Genomic DNA, 20721 nt, shown 5'->3' with positions numbered 1-20721 from the left:
CTAAAGATTACAAGGATGTTTTGAAGAACTGAAAAAAAGAATATGTGCAAATTTAATACAAATTGTCAAAAAATACTTCTGATTGTATTGTGCTATGCTCAGAAAAATAATTTCTGACTATAAGAGGATTAAGTGCATATTGATCTTTTTCTTAAAAGTATGATAGTTCAACATCTATACTCACTCTTTTCCCCACACAAGCTTTGTATTTGATGTCACATTAAAAAAAGTCTAAAAATCTTAATGATTCTATTACATGGTGCTAAGGAGTTCCAAAATCCTCAATTTCACAGCAGCGTGCCATTGGAAAGAAAAGACGCGTTATATTGCAATACCAAACCCAAAATACAGTAACGTTACCACTGCACATCTGATCTGTTCTCCTTTCACCATATCTGCAGCTTTTAATACAAGTGGGAAACTGTGAAGTTATACTTTCCTAGATTTAGTTATAATACACCTTTTGCAAAGGTCAGAGCATCAGATCAAGCGCGCAGCCTCATTTCAGCGGGTTTCCTCTCCTTATTTTTATTCTTTTATTAATGTCACATGAGGGGTTTTTTTATGTTATCTAACCTTTTCTCACAATTTCTGTACACCCCATCTTTATGCAGTGTGGTCAGAAAGCCCACTCAGCAGCAGATTCTTGGCTGACCCATATATTTATCAATGACACTCCTGCATGCCTGCAGGTAATGGCTGGCTCAACACACAATTCTGGAAGAGAGTTCCACTGTGTAGAGTGGAAGCATTCAAAAGATAGTTGTTTTCAGCTTAAAACTGACCATTCTGGTAACAGATGTAAAAAAAATTAAAAATGTGCAAAACGCCTTTGAAAATTTAATGAACTGAGAAATGGAAACAACAACAACAAAAAAAGGAATTCTAAATCTCCTTTTCTTACATGCTATTTATTTTTAATAATGAGCTCAAAAAAGTCTCTAGCCCTAGAAAACTGATCCAGGTAGCATTTGCAAAGTGATGTAAGTATACAAAAATCACTTTCAATATCCTAACTTTATGAGGAAAGGTAACACTCTTATGGTTTGGCATTTTAAGGGATAAAGGTAGCTACCCTTAGGAGAAGAACCCAAAGGAATCAGTTGAAACCACATCAATCTATTTGTTTTCAAATTGAGATATTTCCTGTTCACTTTAAGGTACACAGTCCTGGTGCAGTATTAGTTGGGAAACAGTACAATTAAACTAAGTTTAAATCAATAAAATATATTGTCGGTTTTATGAATCATTTATTTATGTATTTTTTAATGTAACTAACATGGAAATTTTGAAGAAGATGCTTCACATTTTTATAGAAGAGTGTGAACACATTTCTGCTTCACATTTTTATAGAGGAAGTAAACATACAACCACTTCTGGGATATGTAGGCATACGAATATATATATATTCGTATATATATAAATAAAGCAATATAACATATAGCTTTATTTATTTTTACTAAATTCAGAAATACTAATTTACTACCTATTATCTTGATAAAAGGTAGAAAAATACACTCAGTATGAATTTAAGAGTTTATTATTCTTCATTCTTTTAGCTTCAATGACAAATTGGTTTTTAATCCATCTAAATGTCTTCCAAATCTTACTTATCTTCTTTTTTAAACATCAAGACACCTTCATAAATTAGTTCACAGGGTCTGTATTCCCTTTTTCATACTATGTGCTATGACATTTATTATGCAAATTCCTCTGGGATATCAAGTGTTTAGCATGGTCAGAGTTTGAAAAAAGAAAGCTGTTAAGGGGCTCTGTATATAAAATATGAAATCTTCAGACAGTTTCATATTGGCAATTAGAAGATCCAAGCATCTATTTAAAAATGTTTAATGGGATATTCAAGGGGCATTAATATGACTGCTTCTTCAATTCATCTCCCCCTCACATTTTTATGCAATAAAAACTTGCATAAGTGCCTTAGTCTGAGAAAAACAAATTAACTAGAGCTTAAAATCTCCTTTTGTGTTACATTAATTAAGATGAAAAAATATGAGGAAAAAACAATCAAAAGAACTTTAATGAATTCTAATTGTTATTCTAAATTATAGCTGTATTTGTGAAACATTTTATGTACATTGCTTATGCAGAAATTAAAATGTCTGTCTTTAGCATGCATTCTCATAATGACTACATAAATTTTATGACCTCATTATCAAATGTGAAGCAGAGATAATATAAGAATTCTCTGATATTCTTGTTCTGTTCCTAAACCTTTTCCCAAGTTCAGGGACGGTTTTGTCTTGGAGTTGGTTTGAGGGGTTTTGTTTGTTGAGGTTTTTGGTTTGAGGTTTTTGTTGTTGTTTTGGGGGTTCTTTGGTTTGGTTTTGGGTTGTTTTTTTTTTTTTTCTCTTTTTTTCTCTCTTCTACACTATTGACTATACTTCTACTTATATTGACTAAAGTACTTTTGTTTAGAGGGAACCACTGAACCGTTGCCCTGTTTTGTTTGATGTTAAGGTCAGATTGTATCACAGGAATGGCCTCCCACAGGTATTGACCAACAGATTGGATCTGTGGTGGGACAACTCAGTAGGGACAGATCATTTGCTCTGTGTATAAGCAATGAATTTTTACCTAAATTTGTAACACATCCTAATATCATTTTACATCATGTTCACAGTATTTTTTTTTCTTTTGTAACTACACACTTACCTGTTCATAGCAAGACTCAACATTCTGAAGAGTATTGTGTGTACAAGGGAAAACATGGGAAGTGTCAAGGAATTAGAAACAAAGACTAAAGCTAATTCCTTGAAATCTGGTGTTTATTTTTTTAACCTTTCTATTTCATGTGTCTTGATCATTTGTGTGGCAGTTTTGAAATGTTGCTGAATGGAATTATTTCTGGAGGCTAATCTGTTTTAAAAATTTTTAAAATTTAATTTTTTTTTGTTTTTAAGGCAGTAAGATAATATTTGTTCATCTTATGCAAAGTTTATTAATTGACTACAATAAAAAATTGGTTTCTTGAAAAAGAATCTAATTCAATTGAAGACTTGAAAAAGCTTATATAAAAGGTGCTATGCCTCACACTGCTGTAAGAAAACTTTTTGCCATTGCTTATCTAAATCATTCCAAATCTTAGATACTCTGAGGTAGCCACCTGACCTAATCACCCAAGATCTCCTTTTACAGTTAACAGAGAGAAATAAGAAGCCTTAGACCAGTTTTCACCTGCTCTGTTTCAGTCATGTACTGCAGAATGAGATTAATCATTCCCTGAATGGCTATTTCTTGATTTCAGCTACAAAATGAGCACCTTCTTTTGACTTACTGAGACACTACTGATATTCATATTTGTTGATATGAATTCTGTTACTCTGCTCCCAAACACAGCGCTGGAATCATTAGAGCTATCAGGCTTCAGGTGATGAAACACTCTTTGGGTTCAATTCTGATGATCAATTCTCTCTGTTATGGTCAATTTCTGGTAGTGACAGTGTGTGTAAAATCACCTCTTATGTCTATCCACGAGCACCAGTCAATGAAGAATGCTATAAAAATTGTCTGCGTAGCAGAACATCTTTTAGTCTCCAATTTGACCTATACCTTAAAAGATAAATTCTACATTGTATTGTCTTCCATATTTATTATAAAGGTAAAGATGTTTTCAGAAAAGAAAACAGGACACAACATATTTACTTAGCAGAGGTTTCTTCTGATCAAACTGTGTTTTATTTTCTATTAATTATTTGCTGCAGACCACATTAATCAGTTGTACTCGAGGAAGAAGCCATTCTATGGCTAATTATGTTTATTTAGAATCACAGAATGGCTTGGGTTGGAAGGGACCATAGAGATCATCTATGGGACAACAAATGGGGGACAGAACAGAGATCACAGTGGAGCTTATGGAATGGAGTTTTCTGGCTTTGGTGGGATAGAGACCCTGGGAAAAGAGACCACATGTCAGAACTCAGGACATCCCTCTGGGTGTCCAGAGTTGCCAGGACCCCTGCCAGGGGGCCCAGAAACCCTGGCACAGAGCCCAGAACACCTGTGAGTTTGATTATGACCCGTGGAGCAAATTACCAGGCTTGTATGAAGACCAGCAAGCCACAGCAGTTTAAGTAGCATAATAGTTAAATTATCACAGGGTGAAAAAATAGATTTTTGGGGTTTCTAGAAGGGGGGTTTCAGGGGCAAAATGGAGGAATTTGGGTGTTTCCAGCCTTTCTTCTTCTTCTCTGCCTCCATCTTCTGCTCTGATGTTGGTGCTTTTAGATTGGTTTAGAGTAGAAACTCACTGTCTAACATAGGTGATGGGTATTAGAAAGTAATTGTAAACATTGTATAGGTAGTTTTTATTATAAAGAGATAACACCACCCCAGGGGCAGGCAGTGTGCCTGGAACTGTTCTGCTGGACGGACCTTGGCAGAGGAGGAGAAACATTTTTATGGGTAAGACGCAATAAACAACCTTGAGACAGAGAGCTGAAGAACTCCGACTCATTCTTCAAGCGCGTGGTCTGAAAAAGAGACTTTTCACGTATCTTGGGGTCGCAGCAACTTGGACCCTCAAGAACCACAGATATGAAAAAGAACTGGGAAAAGAACTGTATCTGTAACTATCAAGGTCTTTGAAATGATGTCATTTTGTAAGGCTGCCAAGTAATGCAAACAATAGGCTATCTGCAGCTGGTGGGAAATTTTTGCTAAAAGCTGTGGCTGCCTGGAGCTGTAAGAGTATAAAACTGCACTGTGAAAACAATACTGTGACTTCAATAAACGACTTCAATCATTTCAACTTCAACTTCTTTTTGCTCAGGCTTTGGCTTCTTGCTCGGACTACTTTTTGCACCCCTCTTTTGATGTCCTGTCCCTCAGTCACACAGCAATCATCTACTTCCACCCTCCTGCCATGGGCAGGGACACGTCCCACTAGATCAGGTTTCCTCCATCCAGCCTGGCCGTGAACGCTTCCAGGGTGGGGCATCTCCTGCTTTTCTGGGCATCTGCTGCAGCACCACACCACCCTCACAGTAAAGAATTTCTTCCTCTCATCCAATCGAAACTTACTGTACTTCAGGTTGAAGCTTTTTTCTGTCTCTATGTGCTCTTGTACGTATTCCCACTCCACCTCTCTTGTAGGGTCCCTTCATTTAAGTATTATTATGTATGAAATAATTTCATAAATTATTCCAGAAACATAAATATTCAGCTTGTAAAAAATGAAAAAACACCATCACAGTAATATCAGAATTCTTATAAATTAACTAGATTCACTCTTTTAAAATACTGTACAATTATTTGCACCTTAATGTCGTATCTTTTGAGTAAATGGACTAAACTGGTGTAATCATGTGACCTTCGTCAGTACTGCTAGTCCCCTTTATTTAAATAGCATGGAAAATTACACCATTGCAGAGTGATAAGGAAATGCTATTAACAAATTAAAATTCCCCTGAGCAGGAAACTTCTCACAAATGTCTGGCTAAAGATCAGAAAACTATATTAACCAAAATAATCCACAACGTGTTACCTTTTCATCTCCTGTTCTGAAACCCCTCAAAGCTACAAACCAAAACACTTCTGTTGTGTAACTGAAATGTCAAGTATTAAAGAAAATTTGTCCACTGACTCATACAAATCAGCTTTTTAGAGAGAGACATTAAAATGCTATTTTCTCCTTATGCCATTCTCGTGCCTTAGCTCATTTGATACACTTGAACTTGGTCACCTGTAAGATGTACATACAAGTTACAGGACTAAAAGCAGCAAATCATTTTTGCTGTGAGCCTCATCTTAATAAAAGCTTTTTATCAACTGTGACGAAAGATATGTTAGCACTCTGAGATACAAGATATGTTTTTCCATTAGTTATAGAAAAATTGTTTAAATATGAACATCATTCTTGGGATTTTATGCTAAATATTACTGGTTTGTACTTGCACAGATGACCGTTATGTTAGCAATTTTGTCACCAGTAATTCAGCTAATATACAGGCATTGAATTTGGAATTATGTATATAAATATGGATTTATATCTATAAATAGAGGAATAAAAGCTCACTGTTTAAAATAAATAAAAAAACAAACCAAGATTAAAGTTACCTCAAAAAATACATATATAAACAGCACTTACTAATTAAATTTCAAACTGCACAAATTTTGCACTCATTCCCAAAATAAACTGGGAGATGACATGAATTATTTCAAAAGCCTCATTTAATCTATAAGGCCTTAGTTTCTCTTAACTGCTTTTAGTCAATGGACTTCAGTACTTATGTTTGTTTCCAGACTGTATGTTCTGCTCATCATGCTTCGCACATCAAAATGCACTCCAGGAATTTATGTTTGCAAACAAAAGCAAACTTCAGCATGAGAAGGGGGGGGGAGTTTCATTCCACAAGACTTTTACCAAATATTGAGTACTTTTTGGAGAGATACAACCTTTCTATTACACTGAACACAACCAAGATTTGGTCTCTGGTGGGAAAAAAAAAAAAGGAAAAAAAAGGAAAAAATGTCTCAAGGACAAAGAAGCTCAGCTTTCAGGTTTGAAGGAGCAGTATTTTATTCTCCACACCTGAAGCTAGCTCAGAAGCAGGAGCACTCACCTCTGCCAGATAAGCTTCTTAACTTCTCAGGCAATGATTTGGCAGCTTGTGCTACAGCACAGAGCAGTTCAAATCCATGCTTAGAGAACAAAAAGTTACAGAAATGGAGGCATCAATTGCCAAGAAGAGATTTTTGCTTATGAGTCCACCTTACAGCCTATGAAATCTACTTTTCTTTGGGCTGGATTGCTCTGCTGGGAGATGTGAGTACTCCTGTCACATCCTGTTCTGAGGCTACATTTCATCACAGCTGCTGTCAGATGGGCACAGAGCAGAAAGGTAGTGAAGGTGTTTTACAATGCAGGAGCAGGAGTAAACACCTGAAAGGTGAGGAGCTCTTTCACAAACTACCATTGCAATTTTCATGATTCTTTTTCTTGTGTTTTGGAACTGGAGATACACAGCTGAGCTTAAGAGCATGGATATGGGTACACATCTCCAGTTAGGAGCTCCAGAAAGAAACACATTCAAGAGGCAGACCATCCTACAGCAGCCTGTCTAATCACTTCACTGATGCCATATGGCAACATAGAGGGATGATACTCCATTCAAAGGAACACTCACTTTCCAGCCATGTCCTGTATTAATGTTCAGTACTTGTTTTAATCTCTCTTTGGAGATGAAGAACTTTGAGCCTAGCAAGGGACAGCTTTAAAAATGCACCCTGAAGTGCACCCAGTTATCTGCTCTTCCCCTCCATACTCATTGCTTCCCTGTGTCTGCCTGAATTTATTTTTATTGACTTCTCTGGAATAGCAGATTGCATCATAGCACAAGGAAACACAGTCACTATCTATCTGTCCATAATAATCTAGATAATTCTGAATACTCAAAATTTATGGATATCCAATTCAGAGCTCTTTCCTAAGCGATTTTCATATACTTTGCCAAAAGAATGAGACAACAGCTGGTTCCTGGTACATAATTGCCAATTCTGTCCCTTAATGAAGTATCCTGGGTAAAAGGAAGAATAACAATTCATTGGAGTGTAGCATAGAGCTCCAGGAATGAGCAAGGACTTTGTGTTTCAGTGACAGGAATGGAAAATATCTGCTCCAGATGGAAACAAGATCCTCAGAGACTGGCTAAAAAAAAAAAAAAAAGAGGCAGTCCGTCTCTGGAGTTCTTTACAATAAATGGGTCTCTGAAGTTCTTTCCTACCGACCTCAATTATATGAAAGCCCACAGTTTGTTTTAGGATCAGAAAAATATTCTGTGAAGGAAGGTATTTTTATCCAAGCAGGCTGACATTCACAAAGGACAGAAGATAACAATCTGAACCTACAGCTACATTGAGGAATTTTCAAAGATCCTTGCACTGTACACGCGGGCAGTATAGATGAGAATTTAATCCAGGTGCATAAATAAGAATCTTATGAGGAACGCTATAAACGTAAATGTCAATCTGAACTGTAACTGGAGCAAAGGTACATATGAACTTTGAAGCATAGTCAATGGGGAACATCCATGGGCAGATATCTGAATTATGGCTCTACAGATCGTTCCATCACTACCAATTCCTACTTCCCAAACTAGAGCAACCCTGATAGAGAAGGCTTCTTTGGATAACTCTCTTTGCAACACTCTCTTTTTTGACTCCTGAAAAGTATGACATGTATCATGACAAGTATCTGCTTCTAGAAGAGTTTCACAGTGGAACCTTCATATCCAGGAGTAAAGTTTATCCAATGTCTATGAGCACCGAGTATGATATATGACCACTTTTCTGTACTCTCCATTACACAACAGCTGACAAAGTCTTTCAGATCAATTCACTTACCTTAATTTGTCCTTTTATCACTCATCCCAGAGTTCCTGGAACAAATGATCTCCCATCTGAAATGAATGGAAATTTAAGGGCCTATTCTCTGCAAGTGGAAAGTCAACCATCAAATACACGGCAGAGAAAATGTAGTGGGACAGGTAAAAGTCTCCTTCAAAAAGTGCTACTTAGACATGGTCCACCTTCCCAGGGGTCTCTAACATGGTACTACAGAACAAATAACTCTTGAACAAACTCAACATGTCACAGAGGTAGAGGCAAAGACCTTTATAATATCAGGGTAGCTCCACCTCTCAATGTGATCAATATATATTAGAGAGGAGTAGCCTGAAACACTGCAAAATGCCACCAGTACCTAAAATCCAGGCATGATTTGTTTGAGCACAAGCTTTTAATAAAATACCTTCTGTTGTATCCATTGACTTGTCTGAGACTTCCCTCTAGCACTGAGGCAAAGGGGAATGAAATGGCCTCAGTTTTACTCCAAACACTGTCATCCTCCAAACAATGGCAGTCACATTCAAGCAGCATGTTGTAGCATAATCCAGTGGCTGTGATAACCCCTGGGCTCTTGAGACTATTAATTGTCACAAGCCAAAAGTATCTCTGAGTTGTCTTCAATGTTTTTTCACATAGACAACTGGCTTTCACCAATTAAGAAAAAAAAGTCCCCAAACCAAAAAGCAAGAAAGAAAATCTCCTTGAGGTATTGAATTAATATTGTTTCTGTGCTGCAAGAACCTAAAGGTCCTTGTGCTTAAAGGCATGTTCCTACTTGCTACATCCCTGCTGTCTGCCCTGTGTGTGTTATTAGCTATAACACTGACAAAGGCACTTGACAGTACCTTAATTAAAGACTCTCCCAAATAAAGTTTAATTAAAAACTATACAGTAGGGCTTGAATCTCCTCCATGTATGAAATATTCACTATTTTTTTTTCAGAGATGTACAAATAAGTCAAGTATTTTTAGTTTTCTACTGCTTAAATAGATTTTGCTTTTCCAGTTTCATTAACAGTATGAAAGCACCAACCTACTCTTCTGATCACTGTTGGGAATGCATGCTAATTAGATATCCCAATGCTAATTAGATTTTCTGATATAGAAAATCTATAGTAACTTCACAGCTCTTTTGTATCTTCAAAGGAGGGCTCCCACAGTCACCAATAGCAGAAAATCACCAGAATATCAATCTATAGTTTCAGTCTTCTCTGAACTATTGAAGCAAAATTGAAAATAATGAAAACTCAAGTTTTAAGATCAAGAAAGAAGCACTACCTAAGAAAATACAGTGAAGAAACACTCATCTGTATACCTGCTATATTGAATTCTTAAAAGATCAAAGATTACATATCCATCTATCCCAGGGCACTAAAATCTCAATCATAGATTTTTTTGCTATTAATCATCTTGCTTTTTGAAAAAAGAAACATACTTTCTGCATAGCCATTGCAGCTGTGTTGGTTTCTGGTTTCCTCAGCTGGCTCACAATGAGCAGATATGCAAAAGAGGAAGTTTTGTTTTCTATTAAGTTACAGTTCTGCTGTATCACAGAAAAAACATACTTTTTCTATTTGAATAAACCAAAAAAATGCAGCAAAGTGTGGATAGATTAATGAATATTAATCTGTTTTTTTTCTCATTTTAATAATATTTTTTACTGGTCAAATATATCCTTTACAAAAAACAGTGGTAAAGCTGTTTTGATTTATCCTTGTGAGCACATGTATAGAAAAAGAAGCATATAATTTTGATGGAGTGTTTTTCTAATAACTTCACATCATCTACATAATTTGAATTATGCAAGTTTTTATTGCATTATAATGTAGCTATGTCATTAGAAAATTTTGTGCATATTTCAGATAAAACAATATGTAGTCACTACATTATTAATTTGTTTACAAAATATGTAAGTTAAATATATATATAAAAATAAATCCCAAAACACTTCCAGAACCCCAAGACTGGCCTAACACAGAGTTTATAGAATATATTTTAACACATGCCAATTTTTTCAGCTTTAATCAAATTCTGCTTTACAGGTACATCAATCACATAACTTTAAAATTACATAATTATTCACATTGAATCTCCACAGAAACTTCAACACCCTTTATCATCTTTAAATCAGTACTTTTGGTTGTCTAATTTTCTGTCTTCCTGTTAGTACTCTTAGATTGGCAGGTGCCTCCACTCAGGAGTTCTCTAATCAAGGCTGTACAAGACTTAATGCTCTCCTGGTCACCGTGTAATTCTACTTTGCCAATTATTTAGAAAACTATTTGTGTACAGAACCACAGAATCACAGAATAAGCTGAGTTGGACGGGATCCTCAGGGATCATTGAGTTCAGCTCTAAGCCCTGCACAAGACCAACCCCAAGTCACACCATGTGCTTTGAGTGCACTGTCCAAATGTTTCTTGAACTCTGTCAGTCTTGATGCTGTGGCCACTTCCCTGGGGAGCCTCTTCCAGTGCCCTGAGTGAAGAACTTTTTTCTAATATTCAGCCTGAATGTCCCCTGAGACAGCTGTTGCCCATTCCCTTGGGTTCTGTACTGGCCACCACAGAGAAGAGATCAGTGCCTGCCCCTCCTCTTCCTCCCATGAGGAAGTTGCAGACTGCAATGCAGTCTTCCCTCAGTCTTCTCAAGGCTGAACAGACCAAGTGAACTCAGCTGCTCCTCAAGCCCCTTCACAAATCTTGTGGCCCTCCTTTGAACACTCTCTCATAATTTAATGTCTCTCTTAATATTGTGGTGCCCAAAACCACACACAGGACTCAAGGCGAGGCCACCCCAGTGCAGAGCAGAGAAGGACAATCCCCTCCCGTGCTCGGCTGGTGATGCTGTGGCTGGTGCACCCCAGGACGATTCTTCCTTATTTGTCTGGTGTACAAAATCTCCTTTTTGATGAACTTTAATTCTGATATTTTGCAACCATATTAGATTATATTGGTGGAGGGTCTGGTATCAGTTTATGATATCTTCGCCTATAATAATGCTCATCATAGACACATATATTTTATCCTTCTTAACCTCCTGTTTAATATGTATGATTCACAGGTAAAAATGCAATAATTTCACTAGATTATAAAAAAATATAAACTTGACTGAATTACAGATAGTAAGATGTAGAAATGGTTCCATCTTTTAAATCACATCTAAACATATTTGCACTGTAATATTCTTAACGTCTACATTTTTGCAAACAAGTACATGTTCAGCTGTATTTTTTCTGATTTGTTCAGGTGTCCCCAGGGAAAACCTTCTCTATAATAGCAGCAACTATCAGTGATTTTCTTTTTAAGCCTCTTTGAGTTAAGAACGTAGTGACAGGAAAAATAAAATAGGAGTAAATAACTGCCCATTTGTCAAGATTGTTTTCTATTCCTGATGCAAAACAATAAAGAGCTAAACTGGTTACAGACCTGAGTTGCTGAAAACTTTTTCACACATGGTGCAATCAGTAATTGGAATTTGGGAGCCAGATTCTCCAGATATTCTGCCTAAATCTAGACAGGTGTATGCTCCTGATTAGAGATCAAAAGTCTGAAAGGGAATTTCTGTTGGCTTCTGTGCTTCTGGGTATTGAAACAGTGGCTATTTTCTTAAATTTTGACTTGTCCACATCCATGCAGCACAAGTGAAGTGAACTGACTCAACAGGAAAGGGGACATGAGCTAGACTGGTGGTAAATAAGTAATCAGAGTTCAAGAAAGGAGATAAAAAACTATGAATCTAGATAAATCATAAGAGATGATGGACACAAAATGGGAAAAAATTATGGTTTTGCTTTGACAAAGTCAAGGGAAAGAAGAGTGATTAACTGAGAAGCTTAGATTGTATTTCATTTCAATAAACTGAATAAGTTTGGGACTATTTTCTAGGAATTCACAAATCACATGTGTTATCACTGAATTCTTCATAGCACTTTTGAATGCCCTCACACTTCGTGCAAGTTTGGCCATATTACTGATGAGCTGTGTATCCAAGGTATACCCACCATTTGTTAGAGAGACTGCTATTTGGATTTGGCTAAAACTTCCAGCATCGATAGAGACAATTGTGTTCCAGTGCCTGTAAACCTTCCCAGCATTATTTAATTTATTAGCATAATTGTAGCTAGGACAGTTACGTGTCTGCTAAGATATCTGATGCAGAGAAAAGGAACAGAGAAATAATCCCACACAAACTCCAGTAGCTAAGGATACAAGCTAAGAATAAATAAGGATAAATAAGAATAAATCAGGACAAAGAACCTGATGGAAGAGAAATGCAAGACAGAGTAATCAAAACCAGAATGATCTATGGCATCCAATATATTTAATCTTTCAGCATGTAAAATTGGCTCACGTTTCCTGACCCTCATCACTCTTCTATTGTCATTAAGTATTTGTGAAACTTGCAAGTGTAAACTTCAGGCATTTTAAAGTCTTATTTGGTCTCCAGAATGAGTTAGAAAAAAAGAGTAATGGTGTATTATCACTTCAAATGAAAGACATTAGAGATCTTGGTTATCATCTTAAGTTTCTAATTCTTCAGGGTGATGTTACAATAATACATAATGTTGCCAGTTCTGAAGCAGTTTGGATGTGTGACTGTTTAAATGAATGAATATTACAGATGCAAATTCATGAGGCAAATTAGAAAACATGCAAATTATATTGGCTGTGGAGTTCTCTTTTCATCCATTTGTGAAATCTGGCCCTTATTTACCTTACACCAAAAAGAAACATTTTACAAGAAACTTTTATGTCATCTCATATAATAAACAGAGTACATCACATAGCATAGAGAATCAAGGAGCATAAAGGAGCTGAAAATTTTAAACACTTTTGTTAAGCAGAAGTTTGCTTCTTCTACTTTTTCATTGCTTCATCTAGTCTCTAAAGTTCTCACAGATAACCATAAAGTTCTTAGATAGCTTAATTCATCTTGAAAATGTTTATATTTTTCCCCCCTTCCTTCTGAATCTCCTTCTTTCCTTAATCTACACTTACATGCTATCTCTTGCTCTTGTCAGTAACAACGCTTTGCATCGTTCCGGGTGATATATTTTAGTGAAAACTGAGGCAAAAGAACAATACAGTACTTTAGGATTTCCACATTTTTCTTTCCAGGGGAACAACACTGTCCCTTCTCTTACCTCTATCTTTAACCTCCCTCCTACAAAATGATTTAACACTACCTGTAGTCTTTTTGCTGCTCTGTGCCAAGGTATTCTTGATTTTGCCCCAGTATTCCTGTGCCATTTATTCACCAAGGAATCAGATTGTATCCTTCTTATTGAACTATTTCATTTCATGGATCCCTAGCTTGAAAGCCTTCAGATGATGCACATTCCTGAGTGGCAAAGCCACAGCTGAAGGGAGTAGGCATTACCCTTTTAACATGAAGAGTACTACATAAATCACAGTCTTACATTCCTAGAACATTTCTTTCTCAGACATTATTCTCAAAAAGAGTATTTTTAGCTTAAATTATGCTTATTTGCCGTTTCTGTTTTTGATTAAGATGGTAAAGCTGTTATGTCATAAAAACCCAGAACATATCCTGATTAAATACATCAAAGCGAACAGCAACTTGTGATTAAAATATTATATGCATATTTAAAGCAGGTTAAAACTGCAAGGTTTGGGTTATCCATTTAAAACTGAATCTAAATCAAATATACAATATACATAGAATAGAATATACAATAGAATCATCATGATAAAATATGGTTAATTTAAACAATATAAGGAAGTCTTTTAGGAAACAAATATAAAACAGTATCTATTTTATACTTATGTGATTCAAGGCAACTCTTATAGGCAGTTCCACTCTTTTAATTACCTTATTTTGTAATATTAGCATTCTTTCTTTCAGTTTAATGCACTTCAGTTACAATGTGCATAACAAGTTGCTTAAGTATAAATCCCAAATCTATAACGCATAAAAATATAAAAACTATTCAGAAGAGAGCTTTGAGTTATTAACTCTGAATTGTGAGCTATTCATAAGTTTACACTTCAAAACATATGAAAGGAAATGAAAGTGAAAACATCTGGCTCATAATAAAACCTTTTAAAACATTTTCTTATTCAAACTTCATATATTTTCCTTTCAAATTTTTAAAGATTTATGCAATTATTTAAACTGAGATTTGATTTAAAAAGCAACACAGGATTATTCTTCAAAAAATACAACTGTTCCTTCAGTAATCTTACATAATTTGAGATATGAGGGTATGAGGCACTCCTTTTAAGTATTTGAAAAACAAGAAAAAGATATAATTTTCTTGACTGTCCTATTGAACCTGACAAGTCTGAAATATTGAACAGTTTGGAGATAAGAGATAATAATCTGAATCCATCCTAGAAATGGTAAATAAATATTTTGGGTGATTATGTTTTAAAAAAAAATATTTATACAAAAATACAATTGATTGGAATGTAGCAAACAAAAATATCATCATCTGCCTCTGTAGGAAGTATATGTAATGTGTGCACCACAATACCTGTATATGCAAACTGAACAAGGTCCCACAGAGCATTGGGGTCTATGCCTTCCATTTTGATCTCTTCTTGCTTGGCTTCACAAACATCGCTTGTAAACATGGCAGCAAAGTAGTCAGAGACAGAACTGAGGACAAGTCTGCAGAAAAAGTAAGAAAGTGGCATAAGTTGCTGGGATATATTTATTAGAAATGTCACATATTTCTAAACTTCTTTAAATATTCTTTTAATAATAATTAAAAATTATTAAGAGGAATATATTATTAATGCACATTGGCACCAAAACACAGAATGGCATTTAATTCTAATTTGGTTTTTCCTCCTGTGATATGAACCAAGTGGTACTTTAGCATATGACTATAAAACAGACACAGAAATTAGCACTCAGTCTTTCTGATAATGTTCCAATCATGCAGATGTCCCAACTGTTAACAAGATAATCTCTCAGGATCAAATCATCAACTTCATGACAGGCATTTCATAATCCAGAGGTACTCTTCTTTGTTCCTAAAGGCTTATTTGTTATAAACTTTAATAATAGCATGTGACTTTAGACAATCTATAAACCCACTAAATATAATCTACTAAACTGTTAGTACTTAACATGCTACTCACTAAAAATATGTAATAAAATCACTGTGTAATATAATGTTTTTGTTAAAAAGCATGTCGAAGGAAAATATTTTGAAAATATTTTGAAAATACCTACAAAATATTCATAGCTTGCTGTTTAGGGATCTGATATAGAGAAATCAATGCCACAGCAGTATCAGGTACAACTGTAATTACTGGGGCTTTATGTTAAGGTGTTCTTCCAAATACCATCTACAGTGAAATTTTGATCTTGTTAGGACTGAATATTTACAGATGATCTTGAGATAGAAATGTGGTACAGCTATAAATAGTATACCATGTGCTTCCATACAGGTCACATTTCTGGATTAATTTGAAAACATGATAAACAAACATATTAATAAAAGACACTACAATCACAACTGGAGAACTTGGAAACCAAGAGAAAAACAATTAGCCTTTTGTATATTGTTAGCTAGTTTGTTCAGGGCAAATTATTTTTTAAAAAATAGTGAAGATAAACAAGTTAAGTCTTATCAGCCACCATGGTAATTGATTGCCTTTGCACTCCTAGCTCACCCCAATAGCTAAGTAAAATATGACAGCTTGAATTGGTTTCATAATTTTACAGTGCTTTAAGCTGCTATATTTTACCAGCAAGCAGGGCAGATTGAAGAGATATATATGATTTTTGCCTCTAATGATGGGAAATTGCTAAATAGGTATAGTACTTTATCACTTTTCATGTTGTGCTCAACTCCAGCAATCATGAATTTTAGAAGTAAACATCCTAAATCATAAACAGTTCACATTTCTATTTATTTAATGACTAAACATCAATGGATGACTACAAAAAACATGACCTTAGAAATAGACTTTTGTGCTGTCACTAGAAACTCTTAATTTACTATTTTTTAATAATTGAGGAAGATTTTCTTCTATGTTTGCTTATTTATTCTATCTTATTTATATATTATTATATTTGTAAATCTTCTTCTAGTACTTTTTCCGACCACTTATAAATAAGTGACTTTATTGTTCATAGATGCTTCAATAAAAGCATCACAAAAATCACAGAAAGGAAAAACATGATGACTTTATATGAGATTATAATTCTCACAGACAGCAGAGATATAATTTAGCTATGTGATGGAGATTTTAATTTGAGACCGTTTCATTCATGGATATTTAATTTAATTTAATTTTGCATTAGCTGTTGCTTCAGATTTACTAGCCATCATTTAAATTCAGCTATGGATATTCAATTTGATCACTTGCCAAAAGCAAGGCCAAAACCCTTGGCTGCATAAAAAAAAAAAAAAAAAAAAAAGACAAATTAATGAACAGAAATTTTAACACACCAGTTAATGATCAGTGAAAATATTTTCAAACAGTAATATCTTGTATTTTAAATTCATGTGATTTATGTTCAACAGTTACTTATTATATAATCTTAATGTGTATATATACATGGTCAAATGTAAAACAAAAAAACCCAAAAAACAACAGAGGTAGGGCAGAAAATAAATAACAGAAGGATTAAATCTCCTTCACAGACTTCTATAAAAAATGTGTGATTTTCCACAGTTCTGTGAGGAAAGTCAAAGATGTTATCTAACGGATTTCAGCTGCAAAGGAGCATTCAGTCTACAAGAACACACAAGAGTGAGTCCAAAGTGGAAAAAAAAGAAAAATAAATAAGATACATGTCAGGTACTTGCATTACCCATTTTTCTTAGAGGTTTATCCCTACTGGTTCATACCACCTATCAAAGATGGCTTAAATGAGCAGAAAGGTTCTGTGATGTGGCAGCTCACCTACAGAAGCAAGACAAGCTTTTGAACATAGTGATAAAAAACCAGGATTTTTTTTAAGTGTCTTATGTTAATCAATAGTTAACAGAAATACTGAATCAGCTATTTCATCAACTTACTATAACCAAAAGACACTAACTTTCAAGACACTAACTTTTACCTTGGGAAGTGCTCTGCAAGTTGAACTGAAGAAAGGGGAACTTGCTAATCACACTTAATTCTGAGAGGTGACACCTTTTGTAAATCTTTATTGTATTCCAGGGTTGAGATGGAAGATCAAAAGCGAGAAATCAAAGAGATCAATTAATTTGTAATGATCTGCTGCTTTTTGTAGTTCAGAAGACTCCAAACAGCCCTAAATCTTGGTTTAAAGACTTGTTGACCTATTAATCAAGAAAGGTCAGGTGGCTGAGGATGACACCTTTTCAACTTTGGATCTGGCAGTGAGAATACATAATAAACTCTTTCATCCTTGAGACTCATAGGAGGTAATTCATGGCTTAAAATGAGTCTGTGAACCCAGAAAGATTTTTTTTCCATATTAAGGGACTTCTTTCTCTTTACAACTAATTTCAGCCTGATCAATTTCTGATTTCTTTTATAAGTAACACATATGAGTGATTAGGGTTGTGACCTTTTTTCCCAGGATATCAGATTTTATTTTAGTTTATTACAGAATATTTCTTTGCTACTTTCACAACTGTTTTCATATACACTTTTGATAGAGAGTTGCCTCAACACTGATGGTGAATTTATTAATTAAAAGAAGCAAACAAACCTTGATCACTTAAAATCTTTAAGAAAACTCTTACAATATTTTACTGCCAACTGAGTAGAATATCAGATGTCATTTGAACTAAAAAATCATAGGCAAGACACTATTTTTTCTCCACTTACATTATGCTAGTACACATAGGAGCTGAATATTCTCAAGAACTGGGTCCACAAGGATCTCATGAGGTTTGACTGGACCAAGCGCAAGGTGCTGCCCCTGTGTTAGGGCAACCCCCAGTAACAATCCAGGCTGAGGGATGAACAGATGGAGAGCAGCCCTGCTGAGTCTGCCTTGGTGATCCTACCAGATGAGAATGTGCACTCACAGCAGCCCAGAAAGGCAAACATGTTCTGGGCTGCATCAAAACAGTGGTGACCAGCAGGGTGAGGGAGGGGATTCTGCCCCTCTACTCTGGTGAGACCCCACCTGGCAAACTGCATACAAACAGCTCTTATTTATAAAGATTCTAGGGAAAAAAAATGGTAATATTTAGAATTTTTCCACACTACATTTTAATTTTCATTTACTTTTTGACAGATGGCATTGTGAAAGTATGCATATACATATATTATCTCTATAGACTCATATATATGCATTCATAAGTATTATTTCTTTTAAAAAGCTGCAATTTTTAGCTCTGAGTTCTGAAAGGAATAAAATGTCACATTCAATAAATACTGGTATAATTCACAGCATAGGAAGGACATCAATCTCTTTGAGTTAGTCATGAAAATGGTGGCCACCAAAACGATTAGGGGGATGGAGCACCTCTCCCATAGAAAAAGATTGAGGGCATTTGGCTTTTTTAGCCTAGAAAAGAGACGAGTTAGGGATGACTTAATTGCTGCCTTCCAGTACCTGAAGGAGCCTTTAAGAAAGGTGGAGAGGTACTCTTTTTATGGTCATGTAGTGATAGGGCAGGGGAGAATGGTTTCAAAGTAGAAGAGTAGGTTCTTTCACCCTTCGAAGTCCATTTCAGCTACTGCACCTTTTTCCAGTCCATAAAGTAATAGCATTAGTATTCTGGTTTAATACAGTAATAAAATATCTCTAGCTGGAAAAGACCCTTAGGGCTCCCAAAACAAAAATAAACCATGTGATTAAGCGCATGGTCAGATGCTCCTTGAACTCTTACCACTTTCCTGGGAAGCCTATTGGAGTGACTTACCACCCTTCCATTGAAGAACCTTTTTCTAATATCCAATCTGAACTTCCCCTGACTTCATCCCATCTCCTTGGGTCCTGTCACTGGTCACCAGACAGATGAGATAACCACCTCCCCCTCCGCTGCTTCCCTTGAGGAAGCTGTAGACTGTGATGAGGTCATTCCTCAGCCTTCTTTTCTGTAGGATGAACAAGCCCAGTGACCTCAGCTGCTCTACTTGTCCATTTTTCCTTCAAAACCTTTTACCACCTTGGATGCCCTCCTCTGGACATTCTCCAACAGTGTGATGTCCTTATATTGTGGCTCCTAAAACTACACACAATACTCAAGGTGAAGCTGTACCAGCACAGAGCAGAGAGAGGCAATCACCCCTTGATGGGCTGGTGATGTTGTGTCTGGTGCTTCCCAGGGCATGGTTGGCCATTTGCTGCCGGGGCACTTACGACTCTCATTCAACTTGCCAGCAACCCAAACCCTCACATCAAGATTATCAGTCATGGTTAATATTAAAAGCTTATCTAAATTGCCTTGCTGCTCCTCCAATAGCAGGAATTTTTGCTTTTGATGTTGTTCTTTCCCAACCATATTACTTGAATGAATTGTTTCTAAACTCACAGACAGTGGGTTGTGTTAAACTACTCTGTTCAGATGAGTTCAGATGATATGGAAAACCTTACAGGTATCTGGAAATAACATACAGCTGCTGTACTGCTTTTAGTCTGTGTTTTCCACGTGGATCTGTTACTGAGTAGTGACAGAAAACAGGTCTTCAGACTATAATGTGCATCTTCAGACTAATGTGCATTTTTTCTTCTTTCACTCCTTTCATTTTCTGCCGGGCTCCTTATTCTTTCATCTTGCCTTTCAGCTAAACTTTCTCCATTAATTTTTCCTCATTTTACTACTACTGTCTTTTTTAACTTTGTCTCTCTGTAGTAGCATTCAAAATGCACTGAAAAAGTTGTTACTACTCAGAGCACTGAAACAGATAATGCTAACTGCATTTTGTTGAAGGGGTTTTATTAAATTTATTTTCACATGTCATTCAAATACTAGTAGAAAGATTTGGGTAACCTTACTAAAGTATTTGTTGTTTCACATGTTATTGGTAATTTTCCAATAGCTCTGTACTAGCTTTTCCACCATGGTAGCATCATCCCCCATGATCCTTTTCTTGAGTATTAGAAAGAAAAAAACAAAACTATATGCTTTTTTTGATATTAAGAGAAAACAAGAAAAAACTTATATTTCTCATTATACACTCAACTATACCTGACTATATTATAACAACAACAAAAGTAGATTTCTCTGTTTCTCAACAAGTGCAATGGAAGTCAGAACTGTAAGCTGAGGAAATAACTCCTCTTCTACATCTTCTTTGCATTTTCTGGTTTTATTGAATTTTCTGTTTTATTTGATCCAGTCTCTGTTATATAGGTGTGTTTTAATTGGATAGGGGCAGATAAATTTTAGCCTTATATCAGATTTGTTCTTTTTTTGTTATACCTTCAGCATTGAGTTCTTATCTTGTTT

General features: G+C 35.5%; 1 protein-coding gene across 2 annotated transcripts in view; it reads right to left on the bottom strand.

Annotated features, from left to right (window-relative positions):
* The window catches only part of KLHL1 (kelch like family member 1), a gene marked incomplete at both ends in the record, with an annotated part of 182526 nt that overhangs the window by 100816 nt on the left and 60989 nt on the right, over positions 1 to 20721 (bottom strand). For both annotated transcript variants that reach the window (XM_084223982.1, XM_084223983.1), the window contains one exon: positions 14863 to 14999. In XM_084223982.1, the coding sequence (XP_084080108.1) occupies positions 14863 to 14999 (137 nt within the window). The remainder of the gene's footprint in view (positions 1 to 14862; positions 15000 to 20721) is intronic.

Source organism: Fringilla coelebs, assembly GCF_963513975.1.
Source record: "Fringilla coelebs genome assembly, chromosome: 2".
Taxonomy (NCBI): Eukaryota; Metazoa; Chordata; class Aves; order Passeriformes; family Fringillidae; genus Fringilla; species Fringilla coelebs.
This window is presented reverse-complemented; position numbering and strand designations above follow the sequence as displayed.